General features: G+C 37.8%; 3 protein-coding genes across 5 annotated transcripts; 2 read left to right on the top strand and 1 right to left on the bottom strand.

Annotated features, from left to right (window-relative positions):
* The first annotated feature begins 62 nt into the window (after positions 1 to 62).
* LOC135482384 (chromatin modification-related protein MEAF6-like) lies at positions 63 to 6,551 on the top strand. Of its 2 annotated transcripts, XM_064762339.1 has the most exons (7): positions 63 to 143; positions 3,072 to 3,187; positions 3,393 to 3,480; positions 4,150 to 4,210; positions 5,088 to 5,283; positions 5,710 to 5,740; positions 6,205 to 6,551. In XM_064762339.1, exons 1-7 carry the CDS (start codon positions 63 to 65, stop codon positions 6,217 to 6,219), a joined length of 588 nt encoding a protein of 195 aa, XP_064618409.1. In that variant the 3' UTR covers positions 6,220 to 6,551. The 2 variants fall into 2 exon arrangements, with proteins under 2 accessions (XP_064618409.1, XP_064618407.1); XM_064762337.1 differs by having other exon boundaries at positions 5,710 to 6,551.
* Positions 6,552 to 8,727: 2,176 nt separating this feature from the next.
* Positions 8,728 to 14,723, bottom strand: LOC135471838 (osteopetrosis-associated transmembrane protein 1-like). Of its 2 annotated transcripts, XM_064751226.1 has the most exons (6): positions 14,241 to 14,723; positions 13,539 to 13,647; positions 12,984 to 13,105; positions 12,506 to 12,652; positions 11,445 to 11,616; positions 8,728 to 11,134 (listed from the first exon to the last, which is right to left on the bottom strand). In XM_064751226.1, exons 1-6 carry the CDS (start codon positions 14,619 to 14,621, stop codon positions 11,034 to 11,036), a joined length of 1,032 nt encoding a protein of 343 aa, XP_064607296.1. In that variant the 5' UTR covers positions 14,622 to 14,723; the 3' UTR covers positions 8,728 to 11,033. The 2 variants fall into 2 exon arrangements, with proteins under 2 accessions (XP_064607296.1, XP_064607306.1); XM_064751236.1 differs by lacking the exons at positions 8,728 to 11,134; positions 11,445 to 11,616 and adding an exon at positions 11,746 to 11,996.
* A 226-nt stretch (positions 14,724 to 14,949) lies between these two features.
* On the top strand, positions 14,950 to 21,567 carry LOC135481813 (small ribosomal subunit protein mS31-like). Its single transcript, XM_064761532.1, has 8 exons — positions 14,950 to 15,073; positions 16,153 to 16,269; positions 16,687 to 16,857; positions 17,703 to 17,752; positions 18,024 to 18,093; positions 18,862 to 18,941; positions 20,672 to 20,809; positions 21,156 to 21,567. Exons 1-8 carry the CDS (start codon positions 15,030 to 15,032, stop codon positions 21,392 to 21,394), a joined length of 909 nt encoding a protein of 302 aa, XP_064617602.1. The 5' UTR covers positions 14,950 to 15,029; the 3' UTR covers positions 21,395 to 21,567.
* Positions 21,568 to 22,769: the final 1,202 nt, after the last annotated feature.

Here is a 22,769-nt window from a genome sequence, read left to right as displayed (position 1 = left end):
TGTGAGGAGGTTTGAAAGAATAGCCAATCAGAGCCTTCGTCATTTGGCGGAAGTTTATCAAAATGGCGTCGCAGCGGCCTGCACAGGTTGTGGATACAAGATCAGAATTGAATGAGTTAGTTCGTCGGAGAGCTGAAATAGCTGTAAGTATAATTAACAGAGCTACACTGGCCTCTCAACTGCTATGTTTTAGCTGTATTGTGTTCTAATTAATTGAATGAGTTCAATTATGCGGTAACAAAAATGTACAGAATACAACGAAAACTGGACCGTTAATAATCTACAGCTGATGGATGTGAAGAAATTCAGCTAATTTAGCCACAGCACACCGTCAGACCAGAACTTAGAGACACATATTGTTGTTGGGCCCATTGCCTATCAGAGCACTTCAAAGTGTCGATATGGTCAGGTCTGTAGGTAGGGAAGACATTTTGTTTGTTTTTATTTTTTGGAGTATCGCCCACTCGCTCACCTAAAATTTAGACTAGTCCACCTGGATGGACACACTATGCAGCTTTAAAATTTAGTCCGAAAGCCCAGCCCAGTCAGATGGTTTATATTCACTGATACGCAGAAACCACTGCCATGCTTAGCCCAATCAACGTGTGCACCCAATTAGGACATAGTCTCTGTATTCAGCTACCCCATCAGCAAAGCTCGCTGCAGACGCAATGCTTAATATCCAAATCAACTTAATACATGGTCTGCTCACAGGCTAAGACATTTATGCACCTTTTGCCACCATTGACACTGGCCTGATATTTCCTTGGAAAATCTCACCCGAATTCGAAAAAAACGTCACCGCATAATGCTGACTACCCAATTGACCTAAATTGGTATGTAATGTCAGTCATGTTGACGTCTATTGAGAATCTGACCTTATGTAAAAATATATCACAACGTTATTGAAGTTTTCCAATCTATAGAACAGCTTAGCATGCAAAGATGGAAAACTGTGTTGTTTTGAAAGCTAATTGTTGAGTGAAGTAGAAGTGTGATGTGCCAGATGCTTTTAAAATGACACTGTGACAGCAGTTTTTTTTTTTTTTTCACCACCTAAGCGTCAGCCACATGAGCGCATGCGCCATGCAAGAGAACAATACCTGCACCTGTTTAATTTGTGAGTGGGGCACAAAAGCAAGATAGCACTTTCATGCGCCACAGAATTGGGTAAAAATTGTCTAGAAGACCAAGAAGCCGTTCACAAATGTAATTCACTTGACTTTTGCTGATGACACAAAAGTGTTCTTTTTGTATTTTCGTTCTGCAGACTTGAGGCTCTGTTCCCATGGATATACATATTTTACTATGGATAGTTTCTCGGCTGTGAACTAGACCTTACCCAATATTTCAAGTATTTAAAGTTCACAGCCGATTTCTTGGCTAATTTAAAATTCTGGCATTCATAGTTACATCACAGGATATTTTACGTCCATAATGTTTTACATCCATAATACAATCAACTTTTCCTAAGCATCCATATCCCTTAAACTTTGTAAAAACCAAAACCTTGTTCATCCACAATAAGCCACATTAGCACTCCAACCAGCACGCCACTACACTCGCCACAGCAGAGCAGCCGTGGTCAAAGAAGCAGCCAGTCGCAGACAGTGGCCTTTGAATTTCATGGCTGAGATGGCTTTCCAGGGCCAATAAAACTGCAGCATGACATTTTCAGTTTCTCATTTGCTTTTACTAGTAGTTGTTGCGAATGGGGATATGATTTCCAATGCAGAATTTCAATGAAGCAAATATCTATGTTGTAAGCACAGCATCGCTAGGTTAGGCAGTCTAGTGAAAATTAGCACAGAGCTCCCGCACTGATATTTGTCGAGCATAGAAATCGGCTGGAAACTAATATTGGATAAGGTCTTGTTCACAGCTCAGAGAACTTCATTGGAAAATTTCTGTATTGTTACAGATCTTTCCCACGAGTAAGTTAGCAGAATAAATATACCTGCCATACCTAATGTCATGTTGGACAAAAGTCAGGTGAATTACATTGACCAGTGCTTTTGCCATCTTCTGTACACTTTTTACCTCATTCTATGGCGTATACCATTGATAGTTCCGTGATATCTCGTTTTTGTGCCCTACTCATAACTGTCACAGCAGCAACATTTGACATGTGCAGCTGTCTTGTCATTTACAAAGCATCTAACACTTCATACTTTTATTTCACTTTAAATTAAGCTTTCAAAACAATATTGTTGTTCACCTTTGCATGTTGAGCTGTTCTGTGGCTTCGAACACTCAAGTAAGGTTGTGACATACTTTTAATGATTCGGGTAGACATGGCATCACACAGAGAACAGAACTTATTTCCAAGTTTGACTAACATTTTTGTAAGAAAAAGTTGGTGCCAGTGGTTGCAAGATATTCGCAAATGCCTTAGCTTTAGTGCGAACTGACCATGTATTAGTATTGTGTATCACATATGCAACAAACTTTGCTGATAGAGTACTTAAACACTGATACAATGTCATAATCAGGTGCAGCCGCCGCCATATTAGTGAAATATTCTGGAGTACCGCGGAAAACTCAGATCAAATGAATAAGTAAATAATCGAGCCGTCCAGGCTAATACATGGCCTCTGTGTATCAGTGAATATGAGTCATCCTTAGACCAGCTTTTCGGGGTACTATTCGTCAGCCATAGCCTAGGTCGGCAGTGTAATGTTTGATGACTTCATCCACCAACCACTTCACAGTTTCAAACACAAATAAAATGAACATACCAAAGTTGGTATCTACCTCTGAGACAAATGAACATTGCCTGGCTTTATTTAGAAACATTTTGTATTCATTTACCGGATTCTCTGCGTTAGATTTTAATAAGCCTAGAGCGACTATCCGCCAATTAGCTTAGTATAATGTAATTGCATAGATGCTCTGAATAAAGTAAAATTTCCAAGTATTTATGAGTTTGCATTGTGTTTATATGCCAAATTTCAGCAAGTGGAATGTATTGCCAATACTACAACCACCCAGCTGATGTACATTGTCTTGAAACTCCTGTTATTCAATGATTACTGCGTCATTCATAAAATAAATTGCTTTCTGTTTAACAGGAGACTTTAGCCAATTTGGAAAGACAGATATATGCGTTTGAGGGAAGTTATTTGGAAGACACACAACTCTATGGGAACATAATACGAGGATGGGATAGATATTTGACAAATACAAAGTAAGAAAGTGTGGAATGCAATTACATCTTTGTGTACATCTTTATACAATTCCACAAAGTCTCATATGGTACCAAGAAATTTGATGAACAAGATTAGGAAACCAAATTAGGAACAAATGTTTATTTTGGGAGTGTGGGTATAACTTTACATCAGGTTAACGACCTAAAGGAATAAAGAATTCATATGCCATTTTGACACTTTTAGGAACACCAACAGTAAAGCTGACAAGAGGAACAGAAAGTTCAAAGAGGCAGATAGGTTGTTCTCCAAGTCATCTGTGACATCAGCAGCAGTGAGTTACAGCAAATGTCTTTTGAATTTATCTAATCTGTACTATAATATTGGTATTTGTTTGAATGGCGAAGGCTTAATGTTAATAAAGAAAACACAGAAAACATGTTGATTTGATATGAATGCTCATTTTTGTCTGGATTGAGAGAACCTTGGTGGAAGTAACACAATGCTGAGCTTGCTAATTGTCTAATTGCTGACTCACCAAAGAATTAAATCTTGGTAAATTTGAAGAAGAAAAGTGTTTTGTACAATATCAGTGTGTCTGTACCCATGATTATTGTTCATTACTTAGTACTTACTCTAAGAGTGTATCTGGTGTTACAGGAATGATAACCGTTATCATGTCCTGACACTTTTGATCAGTGACTTTTTACAAAACTTCCTCAGTTGAATCAAGATTAGGGAAGTATTTTCCATTGGAGACTGTAACCCTATTGATGTTACGTTGCCTTTCCTTGCGGCATTTTCTTTCAAAATGGTTGTGGGTTTCCACCAGGCTCGGGCCGGTTTCCTTCCACCACAATGCTGGCTGCAGTAGTATTCCTCACAAATCAAATAAATAATTTAATTACAATAAACTTTCTTACAAAAAAAAGGGGTTGGGATGATAATATTTATTCCATGTGTTTCAGTTTACTGATAATGATATTATTACTGTTGTTTTTAGGCCGTTAGTGGCATAGCAGACCAGCTTGACAAGAGTGCACCAAGCAGCAGTAGTAATAACCGTGAGTACTAAACCAGATGAATTACTGAGCCCAAAGGAAGTTGGCCGTAGTCTAGTGGTTACTGTAATTCTTCAACCTTTTTTAATGTTTGCAGAGTGTTTATTCAGGCATATTCTGAGTGAATTATTCTGTGTAGACTGATAACATTATACTTTTTATGAAGCCCTGAAATTTGCCAATCCAACTAAAGTAGTTTTGTCTCCAAAATCAAATTAAACAGGGTCACAAATTGCAATGAAACTCGCTCTTTCATATTCGATAAGGTTGAGGAATTAGGGTAGTGGCACTGATCGAGATTTGAGTTCAAACCCGGACCTGGAAATTTGCAGAATTCCGTGCACTCACTGTTGTTGGGGCTTTGGTGATAAGAAATGTCTGACAATGGTTGTGTTTCCAGTTCTGCCACTTGCCCCTCACCAATATGGCGGTTTACATGGTGATCTCTGGCTTCATACATGAAACTGATATCCATTGTAGGCGTGAAAAATTCTTGAGTTTGGTGTTAGGGAACAATCAGATAAATAAAGAAAAATTCGAACTAAATATGAAGTTGATCAGCTGGGACAGTTATTTTGTGGCTAGAGTGTGATTGCATATACATGTACACATACACATAACTGGCAACACCAGGGGCCTGGCTTGCCTCTTGTATGGCCAGGGTTATCTGGTGCAGGCCATATTATAGACAGTTATCATATTGTTTATTGTTACATACATGTATTTGTTGTATGTATATATGCTAGAAATCAATCTTGTGGAAAAAAGATTAATTAATGATGTATTTAAACGTGTGTAGATGTGGTCCGTGAACCTCTGTAATACCTATTCTGGGAGTAATGTTATTGTACTACATTTATGGATATATGATTATGTACAGGTGATCCTGCCAGTCCAGCCGACTCCCAAAACAATCAGAACACAGCTAACACCATGTCCTCACCCACCCCAAACGGACAGACCTCACAGGCAGGGGGAAGTAGCCATTCCAGTCACAGCACGTTACAGAACCACTCGGGCAAAATACACAAAAATGCTCGCCTTAAACAGAAGGGCAAAAATAAGTCACGGCACAGGTGTGTAAATATTCATTGTAATTAAGCAGCTGTAAGACCTGCCTATGAAACTTTATAAAATCACACTTTTTTGTTTTTTCTTCATAACTTCATAACTTTTCCCTTGAGAGCCATCTTGGTACCCCCATGTTTGTCTCTGTGTGTATAACACAATTTTTGCAATGGAAAGTTGAGGGGGTATACATTTTTATTTTCCTTCTCATTTTGAACATTGCCTCATTAAATTTTGAACATGCAGTCTTTAGATGTTTTATGTTTCTGACGAAGCCCTTTTCTGTACTTCACACAAAAAAAGGAGGCATGTGTTCATTGTTTTTCTTATTGTTGCGTATGGGTTATGATACTGTAAGACGACGTGATTAACAATAACTGATTGTTTTTAAGTACTTAAAGGGATATAAAGCTTATATGCATTTTAAATTTCAGACTTGAAGTCAAATTGCGAAAAGGAAAAGAGGTATGTAATTTTTGGGTCATTCATTTTATGATTTTTTTTTTGTGTTCCATGTAATTTTTTCATAGAGCTCATTTATTCTTTTCCGGTACAGATTGTAGATAGTGTTATCTGTTGTATATTTATTCTCTAAAAGTGAAATAATCTGTCACCAACTTAAGAAAATGAACACGAGGGCATTTGCTGGCTCATCTGGCTGAATTGTTGATACCAGCAGAGCCATTTATCCTTTGACCAGTCACAAACATGATTCCATCTCTGATAGTTCAGTTATGGTTTTAGGTATTTCAGTTTTTTCTGGTACGCAGGTTTGTGTCTTTAACAACCACTCCAGTGTCCTCCATTCACAAACCAACTAACCTTTATATACGTGACAAATTCAAACACTGAGCATCAATCAGATAAATAAATCAATTTGCATGCTATATGATGTCAGAGATTATTAGATAGTCTGTTCACTGTTCCAGGGAGGAGTAGAATGAAGATTTAACATTGCTGGGCCTGATGGTGACACAGTGGTGGATCTTAAACAGCTTGAGCTTTGTCAGTATCCAGTTCATGTACTAGTTGGACTGTGAGTTCTGATTTGTTCAAGGCCCATGCATTGAAAATACACGCATTGGTGTTAGGAGTCCGGAGATTCACAGTGCTATTGAGATGCGCAACATAGCAGTTAACTGTGACGAAAGTGGATCACATGCTTGGATTGTGAGGATGGATGCCATCCAAAGCAGCCTACAGCCAGGGATTAAAGAACTCAAATCAACAGTTGCATGGCTGTGTAATACTTCGGGAAAACTGAATGGATTGTAGATCCATGTTAGTGTTGGGGGGGAAACATAGGACCAAAAACATACATGTACATGTGGTAAGATCATACATAACCTTTGCAGATAGTATTTAATAAGTCTGTACTTATACATAAAATTGTATATTTTGGGTAGAAATATGTTTAAACATGTAAAGTATATGTTAGGTGTTTGTTAACCATGCAGTTGCTATGTACTTCCCTGGGCCAGTCAGGGATTCAGGTCCAAGCTTACTTGCAGACTCTTTGCTGGCATGAAATGTCAATATTGGTGTTAAATCTGATCATTAGCTACAGCCACACTCTGCTTGACGCCAAACACGTTTGCATGGACATGTTTGAAACATGTAGTAGACTGGATCAAGTCACAAAACAAAATTGTGTAATGTGACATCAATCTGATTTGGACAGGACTCTGGTTTCACAAAAGCAAACCAAAATCTACAGATTGACTTGGAAAACAGAGGTATGAGCTGATTGCTTAGCTTGGACCTAAATTAGACAAGATACGTTCCAGATTGCTGCCATCATTCATTAGTGGCTGAACGTAATGCATGTACTAGCAGACTACACTTATTTTATATCATTCTGCTGGCTTGTCCTGTGTCTTATTGAAAGCAGCATACTGTTTACATTTGCATGCATATGTATATATATATATATATATATAGATAATTATTAAGGTACCATTATTGAAAATTTACTGGCATCCTTATTAAAGTGACATAGTCGCCCAAAATTTGGATGTTTAAACAAATTTTGAGAACAACATCTTAACTCACATTGAAATAAAAAATATTCGTTGAGTGTGTAGCTTGTACATTTCCCGATAAGTCCTGCCGTTATTCAAATTCAGCACATAAAGAGTGGGCCATTTTGAAATAATTATCAACCGGAAGGCCGGAAACATATGCGCAGCATTCAGAAAGTTCCATATGACATCCACTTTTGATCAGTCGACAAACTTGGATTATTTTGAATATTGATACACATAGATACATGCAGATAACAGCAGCTTAAACAGCACCGAGAAAAGGGTACGAGTAATCTTCTAAGTCTGAAATGTGTGTCTGTTCGAAGTTTAACACCACTGCCCACAACATTTGCACCCACGTATCAAGCAGTAGTTTTGTGTCAACTTCGTGCTTCACGAGACCCTTTTCTTTCTTCAGTTTGCTACACCATTCAAACTGACAACCAGTTTCAGCTTGTCAACCTGTCAAGCTCTTCTTTTTACGCCTGTTTGGCCCGATCCTGTCATGAGCAAGTGTAATCAGCTATGTTGGTTTACATGTGAAGTTTACAGAGCGCTGTGTGTGTGCTCCATTTCCACTGAATTGACAGTGCCTCATTTTAATATTCTGGCAGAATTTTCATTTTTTTTTTGTTATTTTTAAACATTCACTTAATGTACAATGCTGGGGCAAGGATTAATGAAAATCTTGTGACATTTATTTTTTGAGAAAAGTACCGGATACTCCTGTCATTTTCAAATAACACAAAAGTACCTAATAATTGGGAAATCATGTCACTTTAAGCCTGTCTGCTTTTGAATTAAGGAAAGCATAGGAATTTTTAAATTTAATGTCACAATGAGTAGAGCTTGGACTTCGCAGCAGTTCATCTCTTCAGTCTATGTCTTGATAAAGAGGTGAAGAAAATTCTCACCTTACAGACTCTAAGCTCACAAAGTCTCACAATGGACTCCACTATATTAAATTTAAGACTACATGTTTCGTACGTTTTCCATTTCATGCACCATGTACTTGTAGTTAGTCTTGCATTCATTTTATAACTGGCAAGATTACTGTAGTAAGAATATTTGCATGATCAAAGACGTTAAGTCTCCAGATCATACTTAATCAAATTGCTCTTTATGAGCATGTTGCAGGGGCATTTCAGTTAAAATAAAGACAATTATTCATTCTTCTACACAGCTGAAAACTATTCAGAAGTTATAACTGGAGCACAGTGATGTCATAGTCCTGCAAGATGTAACAGTTCAGCACAGCCAGCCGAAAGGAAAAGAAACATTGCCATTGTCAGAAATAAGCATTGACAGAAAGACCATTGAAAACTACCTGTACTTGCTCTTTTTGATTTTTTTTTCCACTGAACTAAATGCAGTCCAAGTGTTTGGACTGCAAGGTGGGCTTTTGGACCATACTGATCATATGGATGCCACAACTGCCTTTCGCTGCTCTTATAACAGGGGTTTAATGTTAGAATTTTACAGGCACATATTGCAGGAGTATGAGAATTTTATTCTGAGGTGATTTTGTAGAACATGTTGTATTAGGTCATTGATGACGTACACAACCAATTTGGTCATGTTACAAACCAACTATTTGACCGGTGCACCGTGTGTAAATCCAGGTGGTGGGGTGTGACTGGAAAGGTTGCATTATGTCATTGAAGACAATATCAGTATGGTCATATTGCAAGCCAAACATTTGACTGTATTAAATCAGTGAAAAAGAATCTTAAGAAAATAGGTAATGGTAGTTTTAGATCAGTTTTTAATTGTCTTTCTGCTAACACTTTTTTACTTTTAATGTTTCTTTTCTTTTTAACACACAAGCTGACTGTACTTGGGTATACAATGTTGTGATATTATTGTAATATGTCTGAACATTGGAAGTGATAGACAATTATGGCATTTCATGATTTGTAATGTCTTTTAATCCAACATTAGAACATTGGGACATAATGCGTGGTAAATGCATGAAGAATTAAACAAATTACACCTTCAAAATATTAACACCATAAATGTATATAAATTCATTCAATAGCTAGCAACACCCATATATATATATATATAATAATTCAGATACATCAATTCAGTCATACATCAAACATGAAATGTACAGAACTCTCATCTTGTTCATCTCATAACCAGCTATTGTTGCTTCTGTCCTTGTTATGACAAAATATATCAAAATATATGACATTTGTGTTCAATAAATACATCTGGTTTGTTTACAAATTTTTAATGTGTGTGCTTTACAGGAAAAACATGCCAGCGTCATTTGCCAAGTATATTTCATCTGTGTGACATACTGGCACATGTATATGTACGATATAGTTCAAAATTTAAATAAATGCATACCATTACAAACAGCATTGCTGGGATTCATACACCTTGATTTTGCAAACCAATATTTGGTTCGTAAAAGTGAGCTCATAAATGGGAGTTTACAACTCAATTTGGCGCCGCAACAGAATATTTTCCTTAAAAAAATTTTAACAAGAGAAATAATGATACTCAATTTAGTTGCTGATAACTGAATTTGGAAAAAAACGTGAAAAACTGAATTGGTAGAGCTGGCCTTTTCAAAATAAATTAAAAGTGTTTCTCAGGCGATCGGCCATCGCAGCATTATACATGATCCAATTTCCGTTAACTAGCCACGGCATGTCACTCAGGATCTTAATAAACTGGGTCATTATATATCAAACTGGGGAGATATGTCACTTCCATTTTGAGTTTTCATTTGTAAAATTTGAACTTCTATGAATCCCTGCATTGGTGGTTATTGTATGTGAAATTAGCACTAAGATTTCTTTGTGGAATATGGCCTAGGTTTTCCAGAATTCACATGTATGGCAACTGCCTTGTGTCACATCTAACAACTTGAGCATTTCTGCTATACAGTCAAGGTTCAGTAAGTTGTTGATGAACAAAAAAAATAACACTGACTGGCCTGTTCAGCTACAGGCTGAGTAGGTTTATGGTGAAGAATGAATTGGTTTTCTTATACTGTACTGTACACGTGGAGGTTGTGTAATCGTGACTGACAGTCCAACACTTATACCCAGTTCGCAAGGTATGCCACAATGGCAGCTTGCTAGCAACAGTGTATTATGCCATACTTAATGGACATTTCACTTCAACGACCTTAGTCAAGATTATGGGCTAAGGGATCTGGTAGAAGCTGTTATACCTTGCCAAGTAACTACTTCAACATACATGTACATGTTCTGGCATGTTCTTACTTTAATAAGTCATTCAAGTAAACCACATGTAGTTGAAAATAAAGATAAGAAAAAGCCTTTTAAGACACAATACTACAATATGTGCTTGAAAGCCCTAAGAAATGATTTCAGAATATGTGTAAAGTTTCTATAAATATGCAACAAAAAGTACCTACAAACATGACAGTTAAGTTAAACGTATGCACCAACATGCTTTCTATATTGCACTATTAGGGACTCCTTATACGTCATATCACCCCAATGAGCACTAAGCCATATAATAATGACACAAAACTTTGTAACCAAAGAAACTGCCTGGAAATTAGCAGATGTACATGTTTCTTGGTTTGGGACTCGGATGCATCAGAACTTGTGGCGATTAGAGGAATGCTGGCCGTGTGGACATCCTTCAAACTTTTCAACAGGCTCCTCAGTGAAATTGCCTGGCATGATCACAGAGCTGGAATGTTGTTGGGTATTCATAAAATCTTCTTGTAAAGTAGATATTCACTCTCAGTTCGTACTATTTGTGGTTGGGGCTGGTAGAATGATTTCTGTGTGTATTGGTGCTGATCCATAGTTTCGATGTCGTCGAAACCTTGGGAACCGTTTTTCTGTTCAAAAATTAGAAACATTCTTTAGTCTACAATTATATTTATTTACCTATATGATTGTTGTTAAATGCCATACTCAGGAATTTCTCATATATGTATGTCCTTGTGATTGGTGCAAGCATCTTAACCACTCTGCCATGACCACTCTGCCATGACCACTCGTGTTCACAGCTATGGCTGCGTGTATACATTTCTGGACATTCTGCAAACCTGTCATTTATTTGATTGGCATTTAAAGTAACGGATGGTGAGACAGGGTAAAGATTTCAGGGGAGTGATATAATTTATAAAATTTTACTCCTACACTTACGCTTCGCAATTTTTAGTCTGTTTGAGTCTGGTTCCCCGTGTATTCTATTGCCAACATAGAAGATGACAGGACAGAGGCAAAAGACTGCAGTCAGGCAGAGGATTGGCAGCATGTCCCCTGTTCTATGTGAGCAGTTGAAATACTGACTCCACATCTGACGGGTGTAGTTCATCTGAAGGTATAAACAAGTCTACATGAACATACTAGCAGCAATTCTCTGAAAAACTGCAGATTTTAAGCCACAATGAAAGAAAATATATTAAGTTAGCTGTATACTATAACCTGTACTAAATCTTCCAAATTCTACATACCGGCCCGGATAGCACAGTTGGTAGAGCGTCCGCTTCGGGACCGGTAGATCCAGGATCAATCCTTGATCGAGTCACACCTAAGACTTTAAAAGAGGAAGTTGTAACTTCCTCGCTTGGCGTTCAGCATGAAGGGGATAGTGCAACCCGTATCAGTATAATGGCTCGGGCGGGGCGGCTTGCTTGCCTTCGGTAAGTCGTCTCAGTGAGGCAGCACTAAATAAAAGAGCGGTGGAAATCCATCCTGCAACAAGGAGGCGCATTACACGTACATGCACCCTAATGATTCCTTCATCGTCATATGACTGAAAAATTGTTGAGAACGACGTTAAACCCCAAGCACTCACTCACTCCAAATTCTACACAACTTTAAATGGGTACAAGGGCTTTTTTTCTTTTTCACTTAAATTTATCTCATAAGTGCACCACTTAAACGTGCCAACGTGATATGTCACAGACCATTGCACTTGACATATACCTGTAGAATTTGTACACTTCTGTTTTATAAATTTATTTTTTCTATCTATAATCATGCAGCATGTCTTATCTGATATCTCTTTTGTAATGAAAAACCATAAGCATGATTACATTATGGATGCACATATTATGTTTTACTGTACATAATATACAGATCCTCATTGTACCGCCAAACTCGCTATACTGTTAAAGTGGTGTTAGTTCAAAACCAGGCATTATAACGAGGTACCAATGTATTTGGTTTGCACAGTTTCAACCCTGGCTATTCATACTTACAATGTCAACCACATCCATACACACATGGTTTTGAGAAATTTTCAATATGGAGTTAAAATGCTGATTCAGTCTTCGATAGGAATCTTCACATTCCTTGCAGACTGAGCTATTGCTGCCGTTAGCCCAATGCGTGAAATCTTCCAGCTCCTGATAACAATGAAGACAAAAGCCCGTTCATGAGAGCCAAATATACCCAGCTATATCTGGCTGTTGTTCTAGGTTCTTACAAAGGCCATTTCACCGTCGCCCCCACTCCTTCCCCATATTACATAAAAAATACATGCCAAAAGCACTTAATGTCACAAAGTCTTATCCAGCTTTTACACCAATTATCAGTTCTCAATGCCTATAATCTAAGGTCATCTGCCTAATACTGAAAACCAAAACTGTAACCATGCTGAGGTATTATTCAATAGAATAAAATGCAAAGGAGTACATCTGGTGTAAATATAACACTGAATTTTCAATACCAAATTACCTGGTCAGTAACATTCATACATGTTCCAGTCTCATTGTACAGCTCTAGGAATATCATGGTTTTATTTTCAATTTCGAAGTCCACACTTCCATCTTCATGTTCCACAACTGAACTGAAGCAGCCTGCAAAAGAAGAAGGAAAGAAAAAAAAATTTACTGATTTAAGAAAACAATTTACTGATATAAACAAGGAATAACAGACCCAATAAAACTGCATGGCTTACGTTACGTTCCACTTAAAAAATGCACATGAAAACTAACAAGATTATTTTACAAACTGTTACCAAGTACGTTATGAACAAATCTTTTCTTGTGTAAACTCAGCAATTATTTTGTCCTCTAATAGCTAAACCTTTCTATTCAAATGTATATCTTTGACCCTTCATGAGGACAACAACAGACATCAATGGGCTGTTGTAATGCCTTTACTTGGAGCCTTTATTTGTTAACTACATATTGGGTAGTTCATGCGATGCAGAAGGTGAATGCACATCACTTTCATATAGTAATGCCATATCTATTTGACGGTAACAAAAATATTGTGTACTGCACTTACTATCACAATCAGAGGTTTCCCACAAGGTTTGCATGTAAGCATTTGTTTGGGTGAGCAGGTGTATCCTGTCTGAGTTAAGAAGTTGACGGTTACAGGTCCCATCACCTTTCTGTAGAAAACAAGAGTCAAAAATGCACACCATGATAAGAAAAGCAAAGATGGTGATTCACTTTGTTTTTGAATTGCATGAGAGATGTTACATACCACGTGTAAGCGGGGTAACTGCTGTGTTATAAGCAGAGTCGCCATTTCAGGAGACCCACAAGTTCACACAGACATGGACGAGACAGGGTGGGGGATCCTGCAAACCAACGCAGCTAAAAGGCAAGATTTTACAGTACTTGCCAGGCTGAATATACATTTTGCATTGCCGAGTTTGTCAGCCCAACAGCATATTCTTGTAATGATAATCCAATTAGGTGTCATTTCACATGTAACTTTGTGTGGTGAATGGAAAGGGAGCTGTTACTACATGGATTCAACCAGCTAGAGGAAAGTGGAGAGCTTATTCTGGCCGTTACCTGTTCCTCACCATTTAGACAACATTGTGGGTCTCTGACTGTAGGTTGAGCAGCCATGAATATGGCACATCCAAATAATTCCCAACCCAATGTCAGTGTACTCAGACTAAACTTGTTATCTCAGCGACCACTTAAAGCTTCATTGTCTGGTAACCATACATATACATGTAGTAATACATACCTTCACAATATCGCAGTATAGATTGATGGCTTTAGTGTATGGTACCACACAAGAACCACAAAATCTGAACGGCCTGGCGTATCTAATGGCACAATGAACGAAGTCTGAGGCATTTGAACTATAAGCAAGTAAATACGCTTTACATGTATCACTAACAACAAATGGCGGAGTCATATTTCCGCCAACTATCTTCTCCATATCACTGAAAGTGAAAAAGCTTGAATCCTCATAAGGAAAGTCGAGTTGTTTTCTCAACATCCCGTGAAGATCATGTTGTTGTTGTTCCCAAGAAGAGTCCAAAGTATTGCCAGACTCCCCTGTTACAAAAGCGGCCAATAAACAACACCAACTGGCAAAAGTATTCAAACTACAAATGGCCATGTCCTTTCTCTAATCATTCAATTTAATCGCGGAACATCTCTGTACCAGAAGTACCAGAGATTTGTTTCGTAACAAACAGCTGACAAAGTCATATTCCTTTCCTACGACAGGCTGGTCATGTGACACATACTATAATAAAGTAGGGTTACAACCACTGGAAATACCACTCTTATGATTAGTTCAAATTTCAAACTTTTTGTTCAGAACAGAAATTTTTTTACTTATTTTATTTAATAGCACAATGATTATATATGTGCAATAATGTAAATATAAAAATTCTAAAAACATCCAACAATTGTAGGTACAAAATTATCTGCGGACTGTTTCAAGATGTCAGCTCCTACGCGAGCGAGATGCCGATAATTTTATTATCAATGTCAGATTATTTTACCCAGAACAACAGTCATTATGCCAATCCGTGTTTTGCTTAGAGGACTATCTGGTTGTCAGTTGTAAGACCAATTTATGAAACAGTTCATATTTTAGTTAATTTGTAGAGCTAGTGGATTGCTGAAACAAATGTGTGTCGAAGTCGGCCAGGGTTGTTACCCCTTGTACATCCACATAAAACTAAACTTACTCAGAGAGACGACGTATTGTACTGCAGACTAGTAATAAACAGAGCCAGACTACCTGTAACTCTCACTGAGCCTCATCCTTTCGGTGGTGATATACAATGGATGATTTAGTCCCTAGCAATTGGGATAAAACAAAACCAGAAAGCATGTACTTGCAGAGCTTAACTGAAGTGGCAGTTGTAAAGATGACATTGATTCGAAGGCTTGTCATTTCCTTCTTCATAATGACAGAGGAAGCTAGTGCTACTCCCCATGTAGTTCACTTAAATTAAACGATGAGGTGGGGGGCCTCTGTCGCTCAGTTGGTTAGCACGCTAGCGCAGTGTGATGACCCAGCATTCTCTCACCAATGTGAGTTCAAGTCCAGCTGATGCTGGCTTCCTCTCCGGCTGTATGTGGGAAGGTCTTTCAGCAACCTGCGGATGTTCATGGGTTTCCCCCGGGCTCAGCCCGGCTAGCCTCCCACCATAATGCTGGCCGCCGTCGTATAAGTGAAATATTCTTCTGATTTCAAGTGTCCGAAATGGCTGCTGTCTTCTATTATGAGGCTAGATACTTGGTTATCCTGGTTCCCAGGGCTTGGACTGCATACGGTGGGATCAGGGAAAATAGGAGAAGTTTGGAAATGAGACGGCCAGATTTCAAATTCTGGCTAAATCTTTGTCGAGGATGTGTAAGAGTTTCCCAGAATTTTACTAAGTATCCTACAGGATTGTTAAACAGCAAGAGTAAGTGTGTCCAAATATAAAGTTTTCTGCCACGCTGAGCTACCTGAGGATGGTTGTGGGTTTCCCCAAGGATCTGCCCTGTTTCTTTCCATTATAATTCGGGTTGCCATCATGTTAGAGAAATATTGTCGAGTTTGGTGTAAAACACTAATCAAATAAATAAATAAATTGTTTCTATTTTAAAGAGCTTCTATCAAAAATGATCATGCAGTCTTTTCATTTTAGGCTTTCCTGTCGAGCAGCACAAGTGAAACCTTCTGTGTTCAGGCTTTTGCATACAACAGTTGTATGCTGGAAGTCCAAGTCGAAGAAATACAGTGGATCTGAAAATAATAATGCAGAGTAAGTAGCATGAGAAGATTATGTATCAGAAAGTTGGCAAGCAAAAGGAAATGACATCCACCATGGTATCTTAGCCCCAAATTACCCCCCGTTGTCTTTTCTCCGCGATCCCTATTAAAACCTTTAAAATTGCTACTTCTGTACTAGTACAAGAACCAAAACCTATCAGTAATCGTTTTTTTGTTTTGGGGTAGGTTTTCATCAAGCACTGGTGTGTAGGTTTTATGTAGATAATGTGCATTTTGCCTGCCAGATTATGTGGTTTATGCAGATATTTGTCAGCGTTTTGAATGTTGTATGATATTGAATCAGTGTCTCACAATCTCTGTTTTGCCATTATATGGCTGAAAAATTGCAGATGTGGCATTAAACCATTATAAGTTATTCAGTCTTTCAGAATCTCTGTTATTTTTGCAGCGGTGACATTGATCCTGATCTGAAAGACGCTGTCCAAAATGTTGCCGACTCACTCCCTGGTGATGCAGAGAAAACTGCTTCAGACTTGCTGTCACAACTGAGGATTCACTCCACACCCTCTGTACCATCAGAGTCCGACACTGGTGACTCAAAACCAGTGCCAAGTCTGGGGTAAATATGACTCCGGAAAACAAATTTAATTTTACAATATGCCTTTGTATATCACAGTTGAAATTGCGATAACTTGTGTTGAATATGCATGTACTGTAATTTTCATCAGTTGATTTTGCATCATCCATATACCCTATTTCCTCAACATTTTACGTATGAAAGGGCAACTGCAGTGTAACATATGCACATCATTACTTGTGGAGACAAAACTACGTTGTTGAGATTGACCAGTTTCTGGGCTTCACAAGAAGTGTAATTTTATTTCAGCACAGGAAAATGCCTTCAAAGTATGCTTTAAGAAACACTTGGCAAACTTGCAAAAAGGTTGAAGAATTACTGTAATTGAGGATCTGTCATAGTAAATCACCACCTAGACCAGATTTCACACCATCGGATTTGAAGGGCACATAGCAACCATCCTGGAAATAAACCAGGCCACTGCATAAAGCCACCAAGCCTGGCTCTTTGAGCCTTACATTAGATGAGAAAACTAACCATTGATCCATGGATTCAGCATAGCAATAGCTGTTTGATTAATCATGTACCACCTGTTTGACACAGACAACACTAACCTCTTACTGTACTGTACCAGGTTTGATTGATAAAGATGTAAATTTTAATGATGTACTGTGTTTATGAACTTGTGCATGCGCATTTACAAAATGTGTATTTATTTTAATGACATGATCACTTTTGTTTGTAGTCAGTTCAAATTGAATTACATTGTTAGAATGATGACTGAATTAATGAGGTACTGGCATTCCCTTTTACGTGTGAAATACCATAGTACCGTAAGAATGAAGGTAATTTCAGGATGACTTTTTGTGTTATTTATTTACTTGCAGGGACCTGTTTTCTGGGATGAAGATTGAGAAGGCCCAACGAGACAGACAAAGTACTAAGTATTTTTAATCTAGATCTTTCCAGTTTGTAGTAAAGAACAAGTTGCACTGCTATCTCTTGACATTAGTTATTATACAAATGTGACTGACATTTGAGTAGACTGTTTTTAGAATATGTGGCTGCTTTTTAAAAGATTAGTTTTGGTATGTCCAACATGTGAAACTTGCACACATGTATGTCAAATAGCTACTGTTAACCTAACATGGCAGTGGAATACTTCTGCAAAATAATTTTGAAATTGTTTACCATTATCTGTTGAACAGGAAGTCCATTAAAAGCTGGTTCTAGGGGATGGCAACCTCGTACTCAAGATGGCAGGGGAAGTTTTTCTCAGTGAGTAGTGCAACATGTGTTCCTCCTTAATCCGCTCATAAAAAAATGCCACCTCTAAAACATTTTTAATGCGAGCCATGTGAAAAACAGCTCTTTCTGTAACTTTGAGTAATTGATTTGTTTGATTTTTGTTTTGACTCTTTACTCAAGTCTTTCTAACTTAAACACACATATATGATGTCATCTAATTTAATGATGCCTCATTAAACCACCATCGTTTCTCATACAAAGCTTTGTCATATTGGTGGAAGGCAAACAGTCTCCACCAAAGTTTATGTAGCACTTCACTGTTGAGCTGGGTAGGCTGCTTCTTGGCACCGAAGCCTGTGAGCAGTGGAAGTTCTAATTTTGAGTCTATCTTTTGAATCTATAACTTCTAGTAAATATGTTTTCAGTTCTGAAGGAAGGTGGTGCCATTTTGTGAATCACTTCATGCACTTTTGTTAAACCACAGGCCATGACCACTAACATTGACCTTCAGATGAGGCTTTGTTGCTGATTTCAGAATATTGAATTATGGATGCTTGAAGTGATACAGATCAAAGATTCATAATTTTTAGACTGATTTCAATTTTAGACTGATTTCAATATGTCGTATCAAAATTGCAATCATTTTAAATTTATTTATTGTCCTCGAAATTTCTCCTAAATGTTTGACACTTTCATGTGTATGAAGCCTGCTAGATTCACCTGCATATCCGGTAGATGCATATGCCATAACATGAAGTCTTCTGAGGGCTAATAAAATGCTATGTCTTTTATTTTCAGCAAAGCCCTGTTTGAGGGACCAGGTCTTGGTATCTTTTCAAAGAAGTCAGATAACCAGGAAGTTAGTCTACAAGTCACAGGTATATCTTTTTTTTTTTTTTGTTTTGGAAATTATTACTCTTTTGCAAAACGATTTGTACACCATCCAGCATGATTGGCCAAATGCATTGCACCAGAGTGATAATGGGACATACTATGAAAGAAATACAGAATTTTTAAGCTGGTGCAACTAAATACAAAAATGAGTTGCATTTGAACCCTAGCTAAACCTCCTCGCCATACATTTCCCGAAAAATGTCGCTAAAAGAGAACTACAAGTGTATGAGGAGAAATGCATCACTGCCCGATGAGATAACGTACAACTGAGGCAGATTTCCACATTGTTCACTCGTGGATCGCACACGTCAGTGATATGATACATTGAAGGTGAATTATAAGTCCAGTAAATCAGATATGGTCTTCTTTTTCTATTGATAATGTATAATGAAGTATTTATAATACCCAACGATCTGTACAGCATAACAGAGGTTACATGGTAGGCTGCATAATTACAGCACCATACCCTGTGTGACACTTAAAGTTTAATAAACATCTCCCGTCGTCTACACTGCAAGGGGAGGTAACTAAGGCAAAAAAGTCAATCTTTGGCCACGTTTCTAAGATAGCGACTTCAGTGAGTTTATGGTCAATGTAACATTTGATTGTCCACTCAAAGTCAGATACATGTCAGTAGACACCAAGGCTTGTATTTTTGAAGCAGCTTAAGACTCAAAACATAAATTGCAAGTCTTTATAAGCCAAACTCAGAACAGGAAAGATCTAAAATTGTTGTTGGTACATTGTTCCGGAGTAAAGAATCAGTTAACAATTTTTTAGCTTTCTAAAATGAAACATTTTATTTGCAGCTGTGTTTTGAATTTTTGACTTTAAGTCTTAAAGAGGTTTGATAAATACAAGCACTGGAAGTCTAGACTTCATGTAGATGACGTCGGCACAGTGCCTTTAGGGAATGATATGTTAAGATATTGGAGATTCACATGGTTAAAAGAATCCAGTAAAGTTTTATCCAGGTTTAACATGCATCTTTTTCATGATCAGGGATACCTGAAGGAACTTGCAAGTCTTGAGTCTCTTTTGACCTGGAACACAAAGTGGGAAAACATGTTGAAGTATTGTATGTATATTTGCTTGGGGTTTAACGTTGTTGTTAACAACTTTTCAGTCAGATGACGACAATGAGTCATTGGGTGCGTGTACACATAATGTGCCTTCTTGTGGAGGGTGAGTCCATGTTACACCAGATATGACACCCCACCTAGTCACATTATACTCCTACTTCACCCAGTCACATTATACTCACACCGAGCCAACCAGTCATGTTTCCTTGCTCTAACCTCTCAGTGCTGAGTGCAAGGGAGAAAACAGCAAGTACCATTTTTGAAGTCTTTGGTATTATCAGACCTGGGTCTCCCGACTTCAAGGTGGACACTCTAATCATCAGGCCACCAAAGCAGACTGTTGAAGTAGTGGGACCAAATTCAAGGTTAACCTTAGGAATTGAACCAATGGCCTTCAGAATCATAGTCTCTAGATTAAAGGTATACATCAAACAGGTTCTGGTGACAGGGACCTTGAAACACATTCACAGAAGAACACAACACTGAAGACAGCCGATAAGGCATCTCAAAGCAACATGCTGGTTGAACCAGTTTGAGCCACCTTTGTATGTGTTCACAGATAGCATTGTTATAAGATAATAAAGCATTTATAACACATGTCTGGCTAATTCTCAGGATTGTTTATTTGGCAGAAGAGAGTCTCTGGGATGTTGTAGAAAGAGAAGAACTGGAGAAACTGACAAGGACGCCTCCCACCAATGCTTTTGAAGAAATGATACAGCTGACAAATGAGGGAAAGCTGTGGCAGTTCCCAATAAATAATGAACAAGGTACTAGTTCCTTTACGTTGTTGTGGCACATGTTACATTCATTGTACATGTACATGGAGTTGCTGTGTTATATGATTCATTTTATGTTGTGAAACTGACCTTGGTGTTTGTGACTTAGTCTCAACCAGATCAGACCATACAGATTTTGAGTTCTGTATAGTAATTGATTCGTCAAAAACATCTGATTTCTTTATCTCTTTTTGTTGCTGTCCTTTATGGACAGAATAAAAAAAAAAAAGGAAAATCCTGTCAGCAGAGATATTTTGTAACATGCTAACTTTGCATGTCTGTTTCCTTGAAGATGTCTTGTCAGGGTAACATATTTATTTTCTTCTCATTTTATTAGGAATGTATGAAGAAGCTAAATATGGATTCCAGGACCATGTGTTTTTCGATGACCTTCTTGAAGACTTTCCCCAGAAAGGTCCAGTTAGACATTTCATGGAACTGGTGACAACAGGACTGTCCAAAAACCCATATTTGTCGGTTCCTCAGAAGAGAGAACATATCCAGTGGTTTAGAGACTACTTCAGAGACAAAAAACACATATTGGATGAAACTATCGATTCATCAAACATTCAGTAGTGTCTCTCAGAGAGAGTTCATCATGTGTGCTGTAGAAAAGTATAGAGCTGGGGTTAACAGGGATAAAGAAACCTTGGTTGGCCAGGATCTGTGAAAAGTACGTGGACTTTAAAGGATGTGGATTGTGATCAATTTTGAAGATTTGTGCTTTAGTTTTAATAAATTACCATGAAAAGAAAATGATTGGATTTTGGATTACTGGATTTTGTTTAAGAAACAAATTAACTGATTTGTGATAACTGTGTTATGTATCTGAAACATTGGAATTTTGCGCTGTCTTAATTATGTGCAGAATTTGACTGATAGACATCTGATAGCAATGGGCCGCACTGCCTAATAAGCAGTGACGATGCCTGTTCATACAGTTTAACATTCAATGAAGACCACAATGTCCATAATTTGTGGGAAGGTTCATTGGTAACTTGCTAAAGGTTACTAGTGTACTCCAGGCACCCAGGTTTCCTCCATCCATAATACTGTAAATCTTCAAACTTTTCACATGTTTGCAAGGTGTTTATTCAAGCAAATTCTGAGGGCAATGTTCTGTGTAGACTGATAAAATTATTTTTTGTGAAGCCCTGACATTGGCTAATCCAAGAAATGTAGTTTTGCATCCAATATCAAATTAAAAACAATAAAATTGTACTTTAAGTTGCTCTGTCATATGGGAAAAGGCTGAAACATTAGGGTACTGGTTGCCATGAAAAATAGACAAATTCTTCAGAGTGGTGTTATGCAACAATCAAATAAGTAAAGGGCAGAGGTACAGTTCTGTGATGATGCAGACCCCTGTTGGTTTCCCCTATACCTGTCCACAAGTGGTCTAACTAGTCTGTATGTAAGATCTCGTTGATATCAAAGGGTACATGAAAATGGATTTAAAACATAATCTGCTCAGAAAAGTGCCCTGATATAACACTACAAGTCAGACTTTTTCCTGTTTTGTCGAAGACATTCTTTTTAGTAGTTATATAGATGGACATCATATGAACAGTGTTTCAATAATTAATTAACGATGGAATTCCTTTGTTGCTTAGGACTGAAACTTCAGGGATAGCCTGTGACAGTTTTTCAGCTACTGGTAAGCTTACTTTGTAAACTGTATCAGCTTTAATTGATTGATGTTCAATGCCAGACCTGCTAGACAAAGTTAGGAAAGTACAGCTGGCCTGCTTTGCTGAGGAAAAAGCTACAATTTCTGAATAGAGTGACATCTCAACCGGCGTTTAATACGTGTGACACACATGTGGATTTGAATGACATATTGTTACCAAGTCTACACAGTCTACATATTGTCTGATAAAGGCCGGGTTTGAACACGCTCTTAGTAAGGAGTCACAGACCTTATTCACCCACTGAACTATGTGTACATATC

The sequence above is a fragment of the Liolophura sinensis genome, chromosome 1, assembly GCF_032854445.1.
Source record: "Liolophura sinensis isolate JHLJ2023 chromosome 1, CUHK_Ljap_v2, whole genome shotgun sequence".
In the NCBI taxonomy this organism is placed as follows: Eukaryota; Metazoa; Mollusca; class Polyplacophora; order Chitonida; family Chitonidae; genus Liolophura; species Liolophura sinensis.
Note: the sequence above shows the minus strand (reverse complement) of the source record. Positions and strands in the feature narration are given on the sequence as shown.